Source organism: Paramisgurnus dabryanus, chromosome 15, assembly GCF_030506205.2.
Source record: "Paramisgurnus dabryanus chromosome 15, PD_genome_1.1, whole genome shotgun sequence".
Lineage (NCBI taxonomy): Eukaryota > Metazoa > Chordata > Actinopteri > Cypriniformes > Cobitidae > Paramisgurnus > Paramisgurnus dabryanus.
Window position 1 is genome coordinate 15552941 of NC_133351.1, and position 13979 is coordinate 15566919.

Below are 13979 nucleotides of genomic sequence, written 5' to 3' on the forward strand. Positions count from 1 at the left end.
TTGTTGCTGATGATGACGCTTACAATCTTATCTCATGCAGGAGGTCAGAGTTTGCGGATTTGTTTGCAAGGCAGTATGGGTGGGCAGTCAAGCTGTGAGCCTCTCTAGATGCGAGTGGTGCATCTAAGCGTGTTTATTATACCTGAGAAGCCTCTCCGATATGAACATGAGACTTCTGCTTGGTCTCACACAACTGTCTGAGGTGAAGAATCATGAGCTCGTTTTCCTCCTGGTCCGAAGATGGTTTCATTTTCTAGGGCATCAAAACAGATAAACTAAATACGAAATAAAGAACTGAGTTTATAAGATATTTGACATTTTGATTTTAAGAATGAATTTCTTGTTACCTACCTGCACCCGCTCAAAAACATTGACCTGTTCGCCGTCGCTCAGTTCGGACAGGTACTTCTGAATGGCTAGTTTTGCTCTGGGAGGATACAAACCTGGGACATTGGGAGAAGGAAACTGAAATGGAGCAAGTTCATTAAGGCCTGGGGTCAAAGGCAAGCCTTAAGCCTATTCCTAGAATATAATTCACGCTTGACCTGTCTTAACAGAAAACCACTGCAGTGACACATCTTAATTTAACAAAAACTTACTCCTGGTTTAATCTAGGTCTTAAATGAGCTGGTGTAGGGTCTACCTTCAATTCTCTCACAGAGTTTGTGCAGGTCGTGCATTGGACAAGCCTCACAGAGTTTGATTTGGGTCTTGGAGCTCTGCAGGGCTGCTGCCGTGGAAAAAGCTTGTTTCATGGTGAGCATTACTTCATCCACCTGAAACAATACATTTACAGAAAAACTATGTTGAAATTTGAAAACCACATATATATTATTCTCTATCATATATAATTTCTATCATATACAATTTCTAAGGTCTATCTGAGAATTGTAGTATGTGTTATTATACACATGCAGCTTTAAAAGGAAATATTTTTCATTCCTTAGTAAGTATGGTGGCACAAAATAAAATGTGGCGATTTTTTAAAGGTGCAGTGTGTCATTTTTAGAAGGATCTTTTGACAGAAATGCAAATTAATATACAAAACTATATTATCAGGGGTGTATAAAGACCTTTCATAATGAACCGTTATGTGTTTATTACCTTAGAATGAGACGTTTTTATCTACATACACCAAGGGTCCCCTTACATGGAAGTCTCCATTTTGGGCCTCCACATTTCTACAGAAGCCCTTAACGGACAAACTTTTTTTACTAGGTTGTCTCCTACGATGACATGTTTGTCCAATGGTGGCTACAGTAGCTTCTCTATGTGTTTCAAAAGCGAGGGGTGAGCAGTGGACTGAGAAGTTTGGGTGCAATTCACAACTGCCCGAGGTTGAAGTACTGCAAACTAAGTGCTCCTCCGCCATACAACATCGTTCTCATTTTTATCCACTAAAAAATAGCCACGTTTTATTTTGTGCCATCATACTTACTCGTGTAAGTACTCATGTAACAGTCTTTAAATAGGGAAAAAATGGAAGTGTTTGGTGGCTTCTAAATGAATCCCTGTTTGGATCCTAAGGAATGAATGGGGCTAGGCTAAATGCTAACACATTCATGAGGCGCTGTACAAAGATTAAGTGCACACATTGAATAAAGATAGGTATTTATTAATTTGTCTAAGTTGAGGTAAGAACATAGTAAAATATTGAAAAACTGTGGTGTTTTCCTTTAATTTAGGTCTTTGGAAGTCCAAATCAACTTTAAAGCTCTCAATATGAACATTTTGGTACATTAGTTATATTTTATACTTGTAGAATAATTGTGAGTCTCATATTTTAAGCATTTACTCACCCATAGACATATTGTATATGCATTACTTTAAAAAAAAAGAAATGAAACAAAAATATTAACCCTTTCATTTATTCGCTGACTACTATATATAAACAAAATAAGGAAAGGAAATCCACATATTAGCATAAAAGACTGTACATCATGTGCAGAAACCCCTGTCTAATTCTATATATCATCTGTGGATCCACCGGGTTAAAGAAATCAGTACTGAAGGTGAAGTCCACATGATAGGCAAGAGAGCTGGGACATTGTTTTCATTGTAGCATATGGTAAATAATTGATCAGTGTGGTAAGAACAGGTGCAGCACGCAGGTCTGGACTCACCAGAGATTCGCTTGCGCACTGAAACACGTAACACACGTACTGACTTGTGCCAGACTCAAATACATCCCGACAAATAAAGCCAAAGTGATCCGTCTGTTTAACCCCCTGTGGGCAGAGATTTCAACAACTGTTATCACACAATACAGGCAATGCAAAGCAAACCTTAAATTTATAAAACATATATCTGGCTTGAAAATCATAAATGTTAAAACAAGCTTTTTTTATACATCTTTGTAACAGTGTGAAATTCTAAAAAAAGGCTGCAGAAATTAATTGAACTGAAATTGAATTAGATAGGGCATGTTTAAAACTATTTTTTAACAATAATTCTATATTTGTTTCTTATACCATGGGGCTGTTGAATGCTTCATTCTGATTGGTTAAGGAACTTTCCATGTGTGTTCATTATTTTTCTGTAAAACACACCCCTAACCTGTCAAATGTCTTAAAATAACCATCGCAGAAATGTTTGTGGTAAGTGGACTAATTTACTCCGGTCCTTTGAATTATTTAAAAATAATGCAAACCCACGGTTTGTACCACCTTGGGTGTGAATTATTTTTGAACAAATCAACAGCCCGTCATCAATTATTCCTTACATGTTAAACAAATGGTTATAAAACGCATTGTCTAGTAACATATGGTGGCATTAAATACGAAATGGGGATTGAAATTATATCCGACATCAAACAAACCTAAGGGACGCTTGCACATACAGACCTGTAAACAGGATGAGATATCTTTGAAATTCTTCTCCAGAACCACAGATTTGGTATCGGGGCTAATGAGATTCACCTCGAACCGTCCCACCTGCATAACAGGTTGAACTTTAAGTGCATATTTTTCTTAAAGATGCAGCAGAAGTAAATATTAAAATAATTTCTTTATGATAACTAACAAAACTGCATTACTTTAAACAATCATATGTATTCATATTACCAAGGCCACAGAAGGAACAAGTGATTTCTTAACCAAATGACCTTAGAGACGCCTCTTGTTGTAAACAGTTAAAGGGAAAATGGCCTATGCTCGGCTGCATGACTGGCATGCATATTAACTACCAAGATTAAGTGTTTCTTTTCTCAAAAAGAATAAATTAGCATGCTTATGTCTGTTTTACCCTTTAAGGTAATCTCAATAAAATCCTAAAGAAATTAAAATTGGACCATTTCCTCACCCAAATCTGGTTTCAACCCAGACTCCATTTATATCTTTCATGAAACACAAAATATTTTATCCTTTGACTTTAGAAGACTTGGAATATAGTACACAACAACAAAGTGTAATTAAGCAATGACATGTTGTTGACTAAAAGCAGAATTAAAATTTTGTGATGAACTACAGCTGTACGCAAATCACATCCTAAAACTAATTACATGTGTTTCCATGGAAAGGATTACATCAGTACCTGGAACAGCATTGTACGATTCTTATCAGCGTCTGATGGATGCACGTTATTGGGTGCGCTGGCATGTCTCCTACGTGTCGACCCCTTGCCAGTCTCTCTGGGTCTCTTCTGCAGGTTACCGGCTAGGCTGCTACAACGTGTCCGAAATTCCTGCTGGTCCCCAAACCCGGAGTCCTCTAGGATGCATTCGGGAAAAGTTCCTCGCAGGTTACCCGCACTGTGACCACTCGTCAATTCCGGTTTTCCGTTGCCCACCTCTGACAGCTCCTCATCAATCGAGCTAGGCTCCAATGCGGCTTCAGGTTCCTCAACTTCACAAAGGGAGGCACTAAGAGGGTCTTCTCCCATAATGAACTCCACGGGGGCTCTCTTGCGTTCAATCTCATGCTGACGAAATTGGTCGATGCAATCGTCGATGAGAGTGGAAGGGGCTTTTTTTTGGTTGACCGTTACTTTTCCACAGTAGAGTACTTCAAACTTTTGGGAGTTGTAGAAGGATTCATCATTCTCTTGTTTGGGCTTGCTTTCCTCTTTAAGAGCGGTTTTGGACACTTGTCTGATGCCGCTTATAACCTCAGACACCTGGTGAAGATGATAAGGTATTAGTGTAACAATAAAAATTGTACTTAACCTCCTAAAGCTGCGTTCACACCAGCCGCGGTAGAGGCGTCAAGCGCGAGTGATTTCAATGTTAATTCAATTTGAAGACACGTTTATGTGCATCTGGAGGTCTCGCGGCGCGAATGAGGCGTTTTGCGCGACAGACAGAAGCCCCTCTCATGACGCAAATTTCCCCGTGAATGTCTCAATGACTAGAATTTCACGTGCGAATGAAGCGAGTAAACTGTTCAAGCGGCAAACTAGGCGCGGTACACGCAAATTTGACGCCTCAAACACACCAAACGCAGGGCATCGCGTTACTCGCTCTAGATTACTCGCGGGATTTAACTTCGTGTCATGCTAATTTTTCGCTGGAGTTGAGTATTTTCAACTTGGGTGAATAGGCGTTTGAGGCGAATAACGCGTGGCTTCGCCTCATTCGCATCGCCCCACGCGAGGACGCATCTGATCGCGTCTTTGCATTGACTTCGTATGTAATCTACTTGTACAAATCTTTGAACTCGCATCTGGTGTGAACCCACAGCTAGATTTGTATGTCAACATATGTGGACATGTTGCACCATAATACTTAATTCTGTGTAACTGCAACCTGTTGTACACAAACGTGGACAATTTCACTGCTTCATGTTGAAATTAAAAATATTTGGTTATTATATTTATTGGTTCTTCCTAATCCCAAAATAACTGGAAGAAATCTGAAAAAAAGACAAACCAAAGCTTGGGTCTTAGGAGGTCAAACAAGGACACAGCCTCCATAACAAGACTTTTAATAGGAGAAATGCAGCCTGCATGACTTACTAGGTTCACCGATTTCCAAGTTAATAATACACAAGCTAAACTAGACTCCACAATGTTAGAAAAAGAAATCCAAGCGAACATTAAAGAAGCCAAATGGATATAAATCTATCTTCAGAGTGCTTTAGAAGCCAACACTCAGCCACCTGATACTACATTATCGACCATTTTAAATGAAACCTGACCAGCTAAGAAAAGCAAAACCCTCCAATCCTAGACATACTGTATGTCTGAACATTAGCAGGACACCCTGCTAATGTTCAAACTGGTACATTAAATAATTGCAAAGGTCTAATATATTGATTATACTGACTCGGGCGTGTACGTCCAAGAAAATAGCAAATAAAACAGATTTACATTAGCAATATGCGTCTTTTAAAGGGATACTTCACCGATTTAGCATTCAGCTTTGTATCTGTATGACGATTTTTGCATCATCGGAGGACTTTTTTGCAGAACCAAAATGCAGATATCTCTCCTCTCAGGGGGAAATGATGGAGGGAAACATGGTCATTCAGTAATACTGCCGGGTTTCTACAGATACAAAGCTGAATGCTAAATCGGTGAAGTATCCCTTTAACAAAACACATAATGAGATAAAGAATTTGATGACAGACTTAGGCCAGGTGTCAACAAGAATATGGAAAGCTAGAAACAGGCACGTAGACATTTGACAGACAACAGACCAGCTCATACTAAACTGGAAAATCACGCTTGACTGGCCTATTCTACGTGACTACCATAAGCTTTGTGTTATACTGCCTTCTGTTATCTACATACATGGTAAATCCCTGGAGCTACACTCAAGGGTCATAACCAAAACAAACAGATATAGAGAAAATAATAATGAAAAAACAGTATTTTGAGAAAAACAGCTCAAAGGAGACGTTTGCATCACCATGCTCAGTGATACATCAGTGTGTTGCACGGTATGCACACAGAGTGGAAAACAGTGACGTGAAAAATTATCCAGTCAATAAAAACATATCTGCCAGAAACAAATTCCTTGTAATGGCTACTGAGTGCTCAATCCAAAAAGATGAGGCGCCATACCAAGGTCAAACAGATTACGTTGAAGACAGTAACAGAGCATGCTAAACATATCTCCATGCTGTGCACACTTATCTATGCTTTCCAAAGATAAGCATGAGTCTGACAAATGTGATGAAACAAAGAAAGCTTGAAAAACAAACACTGCACTGTGACAGAGACCATGTGGCTTTCCAAATATGCGGTTAATGTCAATTACAATTCACTGCTTTAATGGGCTTGTGTAGAAATTGTGACCACTGATTTTATTAGTGGTAATCAACATCACCATTATTACTATTTCATATTTCAACAAATCAACAAGTTTGCTTTTATAGGACTGGGTGATATTGACCAAAATTAGTTTTTTGGCTGGCGATTAGCGCTGCTACAGTTATGAAATTTGGCTGACTGTAAATTGTCTAATAAATTGTGCTGATTATGACAATTAATTGCCTGTTTTAGGGCTTTGATGATTGTGGCGATTAATGCCTGTTTAAGGGCTTTAATGTTTAATTATCATAGATGTTTTTGTTTGTTAAAGAAATAATTTTCACACATTGTTGTGATTATTTAAATTAAATATTTTGCAAGGTTTACCTGGAAGTAAATATTAATACGCATAACACATATTTAAAAGTAATTGTTTAAAGGAATATTCAATTTTCTTAAAAGAAAAATCCAGACAATTTACTCACCACCATGTCATCCAAAGTGTTGATGTCTTTCTTTGTTCAGTCGAGAAGAAATTATGTTTTTTGAGGAAAACATTGCAGGATTTTTCTCATTTTAATGGACTTTAATAGAGCCCAACATTTAACACTTAACTCAACACTTAACAGTTTTTTTCAACAGAGTTTCAAAGGACTCTAAACGATCCCATCCGAGGCATAAGGGTCTTATCTAGCGAAACGATTGTCATTTTTGACAAGAAAAATAAAAAATATGCTCTTTTAAACCACAACTTTTCGTCTAGGTCCGGTCCAGCGTGACCTAACGTAAATGCGTAGTGACGTAGGGAGGTCACGTGTTAAAACGCACATTTGCGGAGCATTGTAAACAATAAACTGACACAAAGACATTAATTAGTATCAGTTGACATACAACAACGTAGGAACGGTACTCGTTCTCAACACTTGTAAACACTGGGGCGGAGTTTCACGTTCTTCCTCTGTGACCTCTTGACGTCATGACGTATTGCGTGGGGCCACGCTGACGCATCACGACCGGATCTAGACGAAAAGTTGTGGTTTAAAGAGCATATTTTTTATTTTTCCTGTCAAAAATGACAATCGTTTCGCTAGATAAGACCCTTATGCCTCGTTTGGGATCGTTTATAGTCCTTTGAAACTCTGTTGAAAAAAACTGTTAAGTGTTGAGTTAAGTATTAAATGTTGGGCTCTATTAAAGCCCATTAAAATGAGAAAAATCCTGCAATGTTTTCCTCAAAAAACATTATTTCTTCTCGACTGAACAAAGAAAGACATCAACATTTTGGATGACATGGTGGTGAGTAATTATTTGGATTTTTCTTTTAAGAAAATGGACTATTCCTTTAATGAATATTTATTTTAAAAACTGAAAATTCTGCATAAGAAATAAACACAATAAAGTGTCTGAAAAATAACTGAAAATAAAAATGCAATCAAATTAAACGAACTATACCAGAACAGGCCTTAAATAGTAGCCAATCCTACTGAGGTCATAATAGTACTAGACCACATGTCTGTAGTTGCTGTAAAAAAATATAAATTCCTTACAGATCCTGTAGAATAGCATCTTTCACTTCCCTAAATTTGGAATTGCTGTTTTGGAAATGTATGTTTTACCTGCCAATTCATACTGCATATCAAATTTTTGCGGCATTTCTTTAAATGCTGTTTTCCACTATATTAAATGGTTTCGCAATGTATCCCGTTACAGTGTCAGTTAAGGAGCGCCATCTGATACTGTCTTGTTTATACAGGCGCTTCAGCTCCCCGTTGTGTTTTTTAGAAAGATGTGCAATCATCGCAGTGATCTATAATCATCACGATGAGGTCAAACAATCGCGATGACACGATTATTTAATCCAGAACATTGTGACAGCCCTACTGGTGATATAGCTTAAATATTTCTGTCTTTGATACAAAGTGGAATAATGTTTACACGCAAGTTAAAGCCTTGTGAGATATCACAATCACCTTTATTAAAACAGTGTATAATAAAAATACGATTCAAAGACAGGGTTAACCTTACTGTTTGAAAATACACAGCTGCAGAACATGCAAATTGGTTGAAAATCTTACATTTGACCTCAGTGTACATGGCAACGCTTCTGTTGCAAAGAAGGATGGTCACATCAGACCACACTTGGGTTGAACAATTAATCGAAAAACTAATCGGGATTGCTATTACGGGAAAAACAATTACATAATCGCTAAAAGCCTCAATTACAGCTGCCCATTGGTGCTCATTCCAGTGCGTTTAGGCAGTATGATTGGGCACCAAATACAGTGATGAATCAGAGATTTTATAATTTATGAGTTGTTGACGTGTCCTTAAGCCATTCGTATGGGATTTTATACCAACAACATAACTCCCATAATTATTTGTTATTTACATTATATTATTTAGTTCTGGATGTTAAGAATTTGCCATGCAGCTGCTTTACAGAAAGTAAAAAAAGTCCATTAATCATCAGAAATAACTGCAATTACAACATCAAGGCAAATAATTGCCAATTATGATTTATGTCATAATTGTGCAGCCATAGACCACACAAATATCGGTATTATCTCATCCCAAATCCTGTTGGAAATTATATTGATATATTATCAAAAAACTCGATATTGGACCATCCAGCTAAATGCTGTTACTTTTCTAAGTGATTTAGTATGTTCACTTGGTGGATGATAAGAGTCAAATCTAGAAACCAGACCATCACCAAACCTTCATTTTTTAATTTTTGGCCAGGCAGCCAAGAAAGACATCCTAGCAACTGTGTTGTAATGCACTAACATACACTCAAAACACTGAAACAACCATAAATCAATCTAGTGGCATCATAGCGTTAACATTTATGCAGGAACACAACACTACATTTTTTTCAGAAAACATGAACATTTAGTCTGTGCTCATACAGTTACTGCAGAAACTTGGAGCCAGAACAATAATCAGAACATAGACAGGAAAAATAGTTGTCGTCCACTGCATGCTTCCCCATAACTACGGTTTCAGTTTAATAAACAACATTAAGGCTAACATATGGAAAATCACAGGGTAGTTGAGAAAAAAAAGCTCCTTGACATCAGAAGGAAAAGCAAACACATCATACAGGCTTCTAGGGCAGAGTTTGTAGAAACAGCAATAAGGGTGTGTCTGTGTTTTCAACTGACTTGTTTCCCAGGAAAACTTACAGACTTTCTTGTCACTCTCAGACTACCCCCTGAATAATCAGCAAAGGTCAGATTTCTTTTTGACCTGATAGTCAAAAGGCACAGTAGCTGTTCAGTGAAAATATGCTGAACGTGTAAAAACATTTTCAACAAAAGCATTGACTGCTACCACCCACTACTTCAATGCCCTCGCCAGACATTTTTTACAGAGTCAGAGTTATGAATTATTTGCAATAAACACAAAATAAGGAACCCCTTGTATAATGCTATCATCATACAGTACCAAAATACAATGCAAGCTTAAACCGGACACAGAGAAATAAATGTCAATGATCACCTTCCCAGTCTGGAAAGCATGACATCAATCAGTTTAATCATAGCTAGCTGCTATAATAAGAATACCACCAACTACAAAGTATTTAAGGCAGCTGGACAAAGTGGGACACATTCCAATTCTCCAGCTTGGGATGCAATAGCTTTAAAGGTAAGTGGGTTATATCCTGTGCAGATTGTGGGGTTTTTTTTGGACTTTATTTATAGGACAGTAGAGTAGATACAGTTTGAGTATGATATAGTTTGGTTTGAAAGGTGCAAAAGTTCAAGACATAACTCGATTTAAACCCCCATGCCATTATGCATTATGAGCATTTGCACAAAATGTAATACTGTATGCCACAGCTCATACACAAGTCCTCTTTATAATAATAATAACTGCCCACATCAGAATCACATTGCCACTTACTGAGAAGTCTCTAAAATGACTGCAATTATCTAAGTATATCATTATGAAGAGTAAGATTATTGGCATTACACTGAGTGGGCTATACTATGCTAAATGAGGAGTTATAAATTAGGGAACAGTGGGTTCCTCCACACCATAAAAGGTTGAACTGTGTCTCTCAACTGGCATCTGGAAAGGTTTTGTTCGAGTGCATTAATACCAGGAGATATTATATGGCTAAACAGTTGCAAATGAGCTAGCAGCCATCTTAAGAAGACAGGAGTGAAGACACATTCCACATACTAGTTCTTCTAGCACGTGTTGCTATCCAGCCAGTTTATTCTTGCATAACACATGGCAGCAAGGTACATGTTTTGCCTCTGGAGCTTACAGCTCAGAGAAGAGAAACTTTTCTTGCATCACATTCACTGACTATTGAAGTTAATTTACCTTTGAGAAGACGAAAAGTGCTTAATCACAAACAAACAATGCAATCCATGTCTCAAACTTATCTAAATTTCTCGCTAGTGCATTATCTTAAATACAAACCAATAATTCACAATGACTGATCCAGAGTATATACAGATCCAACTGCGGTGCATTATGTTTATTGTTGTTTCAATGAATCAGATCACTATGCTTTATGGGGGATTATAATATTCTTGGGGGGCATGGTCCCAAACAATGTGATTAATCCTTTCTCTATGTGCCAGGAGAGATCTGACCCATCTTTACATGATGCAATTCCAATCTAATTCCCCTACTGCAATAGTGCCCTACATACTGGCATTTATCCAGCTGACAAAGACCTGTCAATCATACAGCAGACCAGTAAGCATGGTGCATTCTCACATGCACTGTAAATGTTAAGTATTGTGCATTATGGGATTTAAAAAAAGAAGGGAATAACAAAGAAAACTTAAACTCTATTAAATGAGAGAGCATTCGTGCATTTATTTGTACAGTATGTATGTAATATATATGTAACGTATCTATATATACATTTATAAAGTATCTAATTATGTTCTTCAAGTTTTATTATATTTTACAATATACCCTATCATTTGGTGGGATTGATTCATATATGTAAAAGCATCACATTGTGATAAGGTGACAAAACTGTTATTTTAGTTTCCATACAGACCTGGTTTGGATCACATGCCTTGAACACATGGCATGCCATGTCAGACTCGGGGTTCTCGGGTTGACTTCTGATCAGGTAGGCAAAATAAGATAAATCATGACTGTTGTGGATAAACCTGGAAATAAACTGTGCTTTATGCTCGAATATGAAGACGGACGGGTTGCTGCTATTTGCGGGCACACATCGGATCAGAGGAGGTGAAAGCAGCAGCTGAACTTCCCTGGCCTGTGCAGGACCAGACTCGTTTTTTTCACTTTTCCTTCGGATCTCCGCCACCAGCCACGGCAACATGGGCAACGTGGTCCTCCCGTCCAGAGCAGACCAGCCCATGTACCAGAGCGCAAATCTCTTCTCTGCTTTTGGATGATCATTATTACCCTCCATTTCTCCAACGGCTCGAAGGACCAAGACTTTGGGTTCTGTGTTGCTTTGCAACAACTCTATGCTTTCATTCCTTTACGTATCGCCGAAAACTGCGTTGATGTTGCATGTATCTCTATTGAAAAGTGCACAATGATCGTGCGTCCTTTGGAGGTCCTAAAGTGTCAATAATAGCTTTTACGATGCAGCGAGAATTGTAGTATTCCATATATATTTCTTTAAAGAAAATACATCCATTTAAGGGCTCTGCTGAATGAATCACCCGTAGATGATGCTAAACGCATCGCGTGTGTATAAATACACAACAGCCTGAAGAAGGAATCGCGGTTTGTCCTGTAGATCTCTCCCGACCGATCCCTTGGATCGCGGACGGCGCTGCGCATGCACGTCTCCTGCGTGAAGCTATAAATCAGCTGGAGTCCTTCAAAAAGTCGTTGCACTTTACTTTTTAGTCGTTATTTTCATTAAACGGCATTGAAAACACAGAGTGCTGTTGTTTCAGGAGGAGTGGCCGCAGCAGCCATATAGAGGCGTTTACTAAAGCCCCGTGTGCACGCATTCGTGCCTGTCCTGCTTTAAGTGGATCTCTGGCTCCCCTGTGTCTTCAGGAAACACGCGGCAGTGACCGGGTGGAGAAGACCACCTTAAAGTTAGTAGTGTAGGATAGAGCACAGAAAAACATGGTGCTTTTATTTATCCATAATGAAACACTTACGCAAGCAACGCTATACTAACTATCAGTAAATAACTTGCATTTAATGCATATGGGTATACGTCTAGCTGTTTATGTGTTATATCCGTGGTTCTCAACTCGAGATTCACTTTCCTAAAAAACTAGCTCTGTCTGTCTGTTCGACTCCAGTCCATACATATGAGGTGTGCAGACAGATCACTGTATGACATCCAAGTACCGCGATACTTTCATGTCATACGACGATCGGTCTGCGCACAACTATTCCTGGAGACCTTGAATAGCTTGCTCAGGGGTGTTTGGTGTTAAGGTGAAGTGTTCACCTTTTTAAATCTCTTGGGTTTTAGATTAATTCTAGGTTTAAATACAGACGATGATTGATATATGACACCATGAACTCTTTAAGTTGCACTTAATCAGATGCATTACGGAGGACAATGTTTTCTTCACAGTTCTAATAAAGGTGAGGATCAGGGTGTGCTTAGGAACACGTGCATGTAAAGTTCTTTTAAAACAGTGGTTTGCCAGTGACAGTAATGTAAGTTAAAGTCCAACACTGACTACAGGTTTTGTTACTATCTAGCACGTGTTACTGTAAACATTGTGCCAAAAATGCCACAATTGAATCAACAGCGCCATCTGCTGTCTCGCAGAGCCAAAGTAACTATAAAAGAAACAATGTAGTGATGTACTTACTGCAAAAAAAAAAAACATTGCGCCTTCTATTTTTTTTTTAAACGTCTATTAGTCTGATAAAATTCACAAGTTACAAAGGAGAAATTAGTACTACTTCCAAACTTGCAGTGTCCTCTTTTGTATGTATGTTGCCCCAAATTTGCTTGATGGGGTTGAGGTCTGAACTTTGAGGGGGCCAGTAAGCAAAATTACTTAAATCTCTTTATGATGGCTCTGTTATAGAGCATGGCTAAATTACCTTAATTGTTTACTTGAAGTATCCTCTGAGATTTTAAGTTAGTATTTCAATCATTTAATAGAGCCAGTTCAACACATCACTGTAATATTACTGAGGATGGCTCTGCAAACTGAATCAAATAAAAGAGGAGAGTCCAATGAAAGTCCAGCAGGGGAGAGAACAGTGACAACAGATGTAAGCTTCCTTTTTAAAGATTTTCTGTGATATGGTTATATTTAATTACTTTTACCTGGGATTGTTGATCTAAGTTTTAATCTTTTTTTTTTTCAACTAATAATCTGTATAATTGACTTTATTCCACGTTGTTCCTTCACTGTTCTATTTTTTTTCTCTGTGGCATTTCTTCTTGCATAATTATTTTCAAATTAATACATTTTATTGTTAATTCATTTATTTGGTATATAGCCATGCATAAGTGAATTATGTGAATTCCAACAATTCCAAATTTACAGTCTAAACTGAGTTCACAGGAGATCTCGTGGAGATCTCACAATGTTTCTAGCTGCCAAATGTGACTTCACAGTAAACAAACGGGGTAGACACATAGAATCCACAGCTAGATTAATGAGATGATTGCAACGACCATTTGAGACAGCGAGCTCAATCTTAATTACATTAAAGGGATAGTTCACCCAAAAATGAAAATTCTGTTATCATTTACTCACTCTCATGTTGTTACAAACCTGTATAACTTTCGTTGTTTTGATGAATACAAAGGAAGATATTTTGAGAAATGTTTGTAACCAAACTGTTTG

The 13979-nt window shown here is 37.9% G+C and overlaps 1 protein-coding gene across 2 annotated transcripts in view; it reads right to left on the reverse strand.

The window, feature by feature from the left end:
* Window positions 1-12272, reverse strand: part of tbc1d4 (TBC1 domain family, member 4) — a 39512-nt gene extending 27240 nt beyond the window's left edge. For both annotated transcript variants that reach the window (XM_065251755.2, XM_065251754.2), the window contains exons 1-7: window positions 11219-12272; window positions 3532-4113; window positions 2844-2933; window positions 2124-2228; window positions 644-776; window positions 352-443; window positions 143-253 (exon numbers count right to left, since the gene is read on the reverse strand). In XM_065251755.2, the coding sequence (XP_065107827.1) occupies window positions 143-253; window positions 352-443; window positions 644-776; window positions 2124-2228; window positions 2844-2933; window positions 3532-4113; window positions 11219-11602 (1497 nt within the window). In that variant the 5' untranslated portion in view covers window positions 11603-12272. The remainder of the gene's footprint in view (window positions 1-142; window positions 254-351; window positions 444-643; window positions 777-2123; window positions 2229-2843; window positions 2934-3531; window positions 4114-11218) is intronic.
* Between the last annotated feature and the right edge of the window lie 1707 nt (window positions 12273-13979).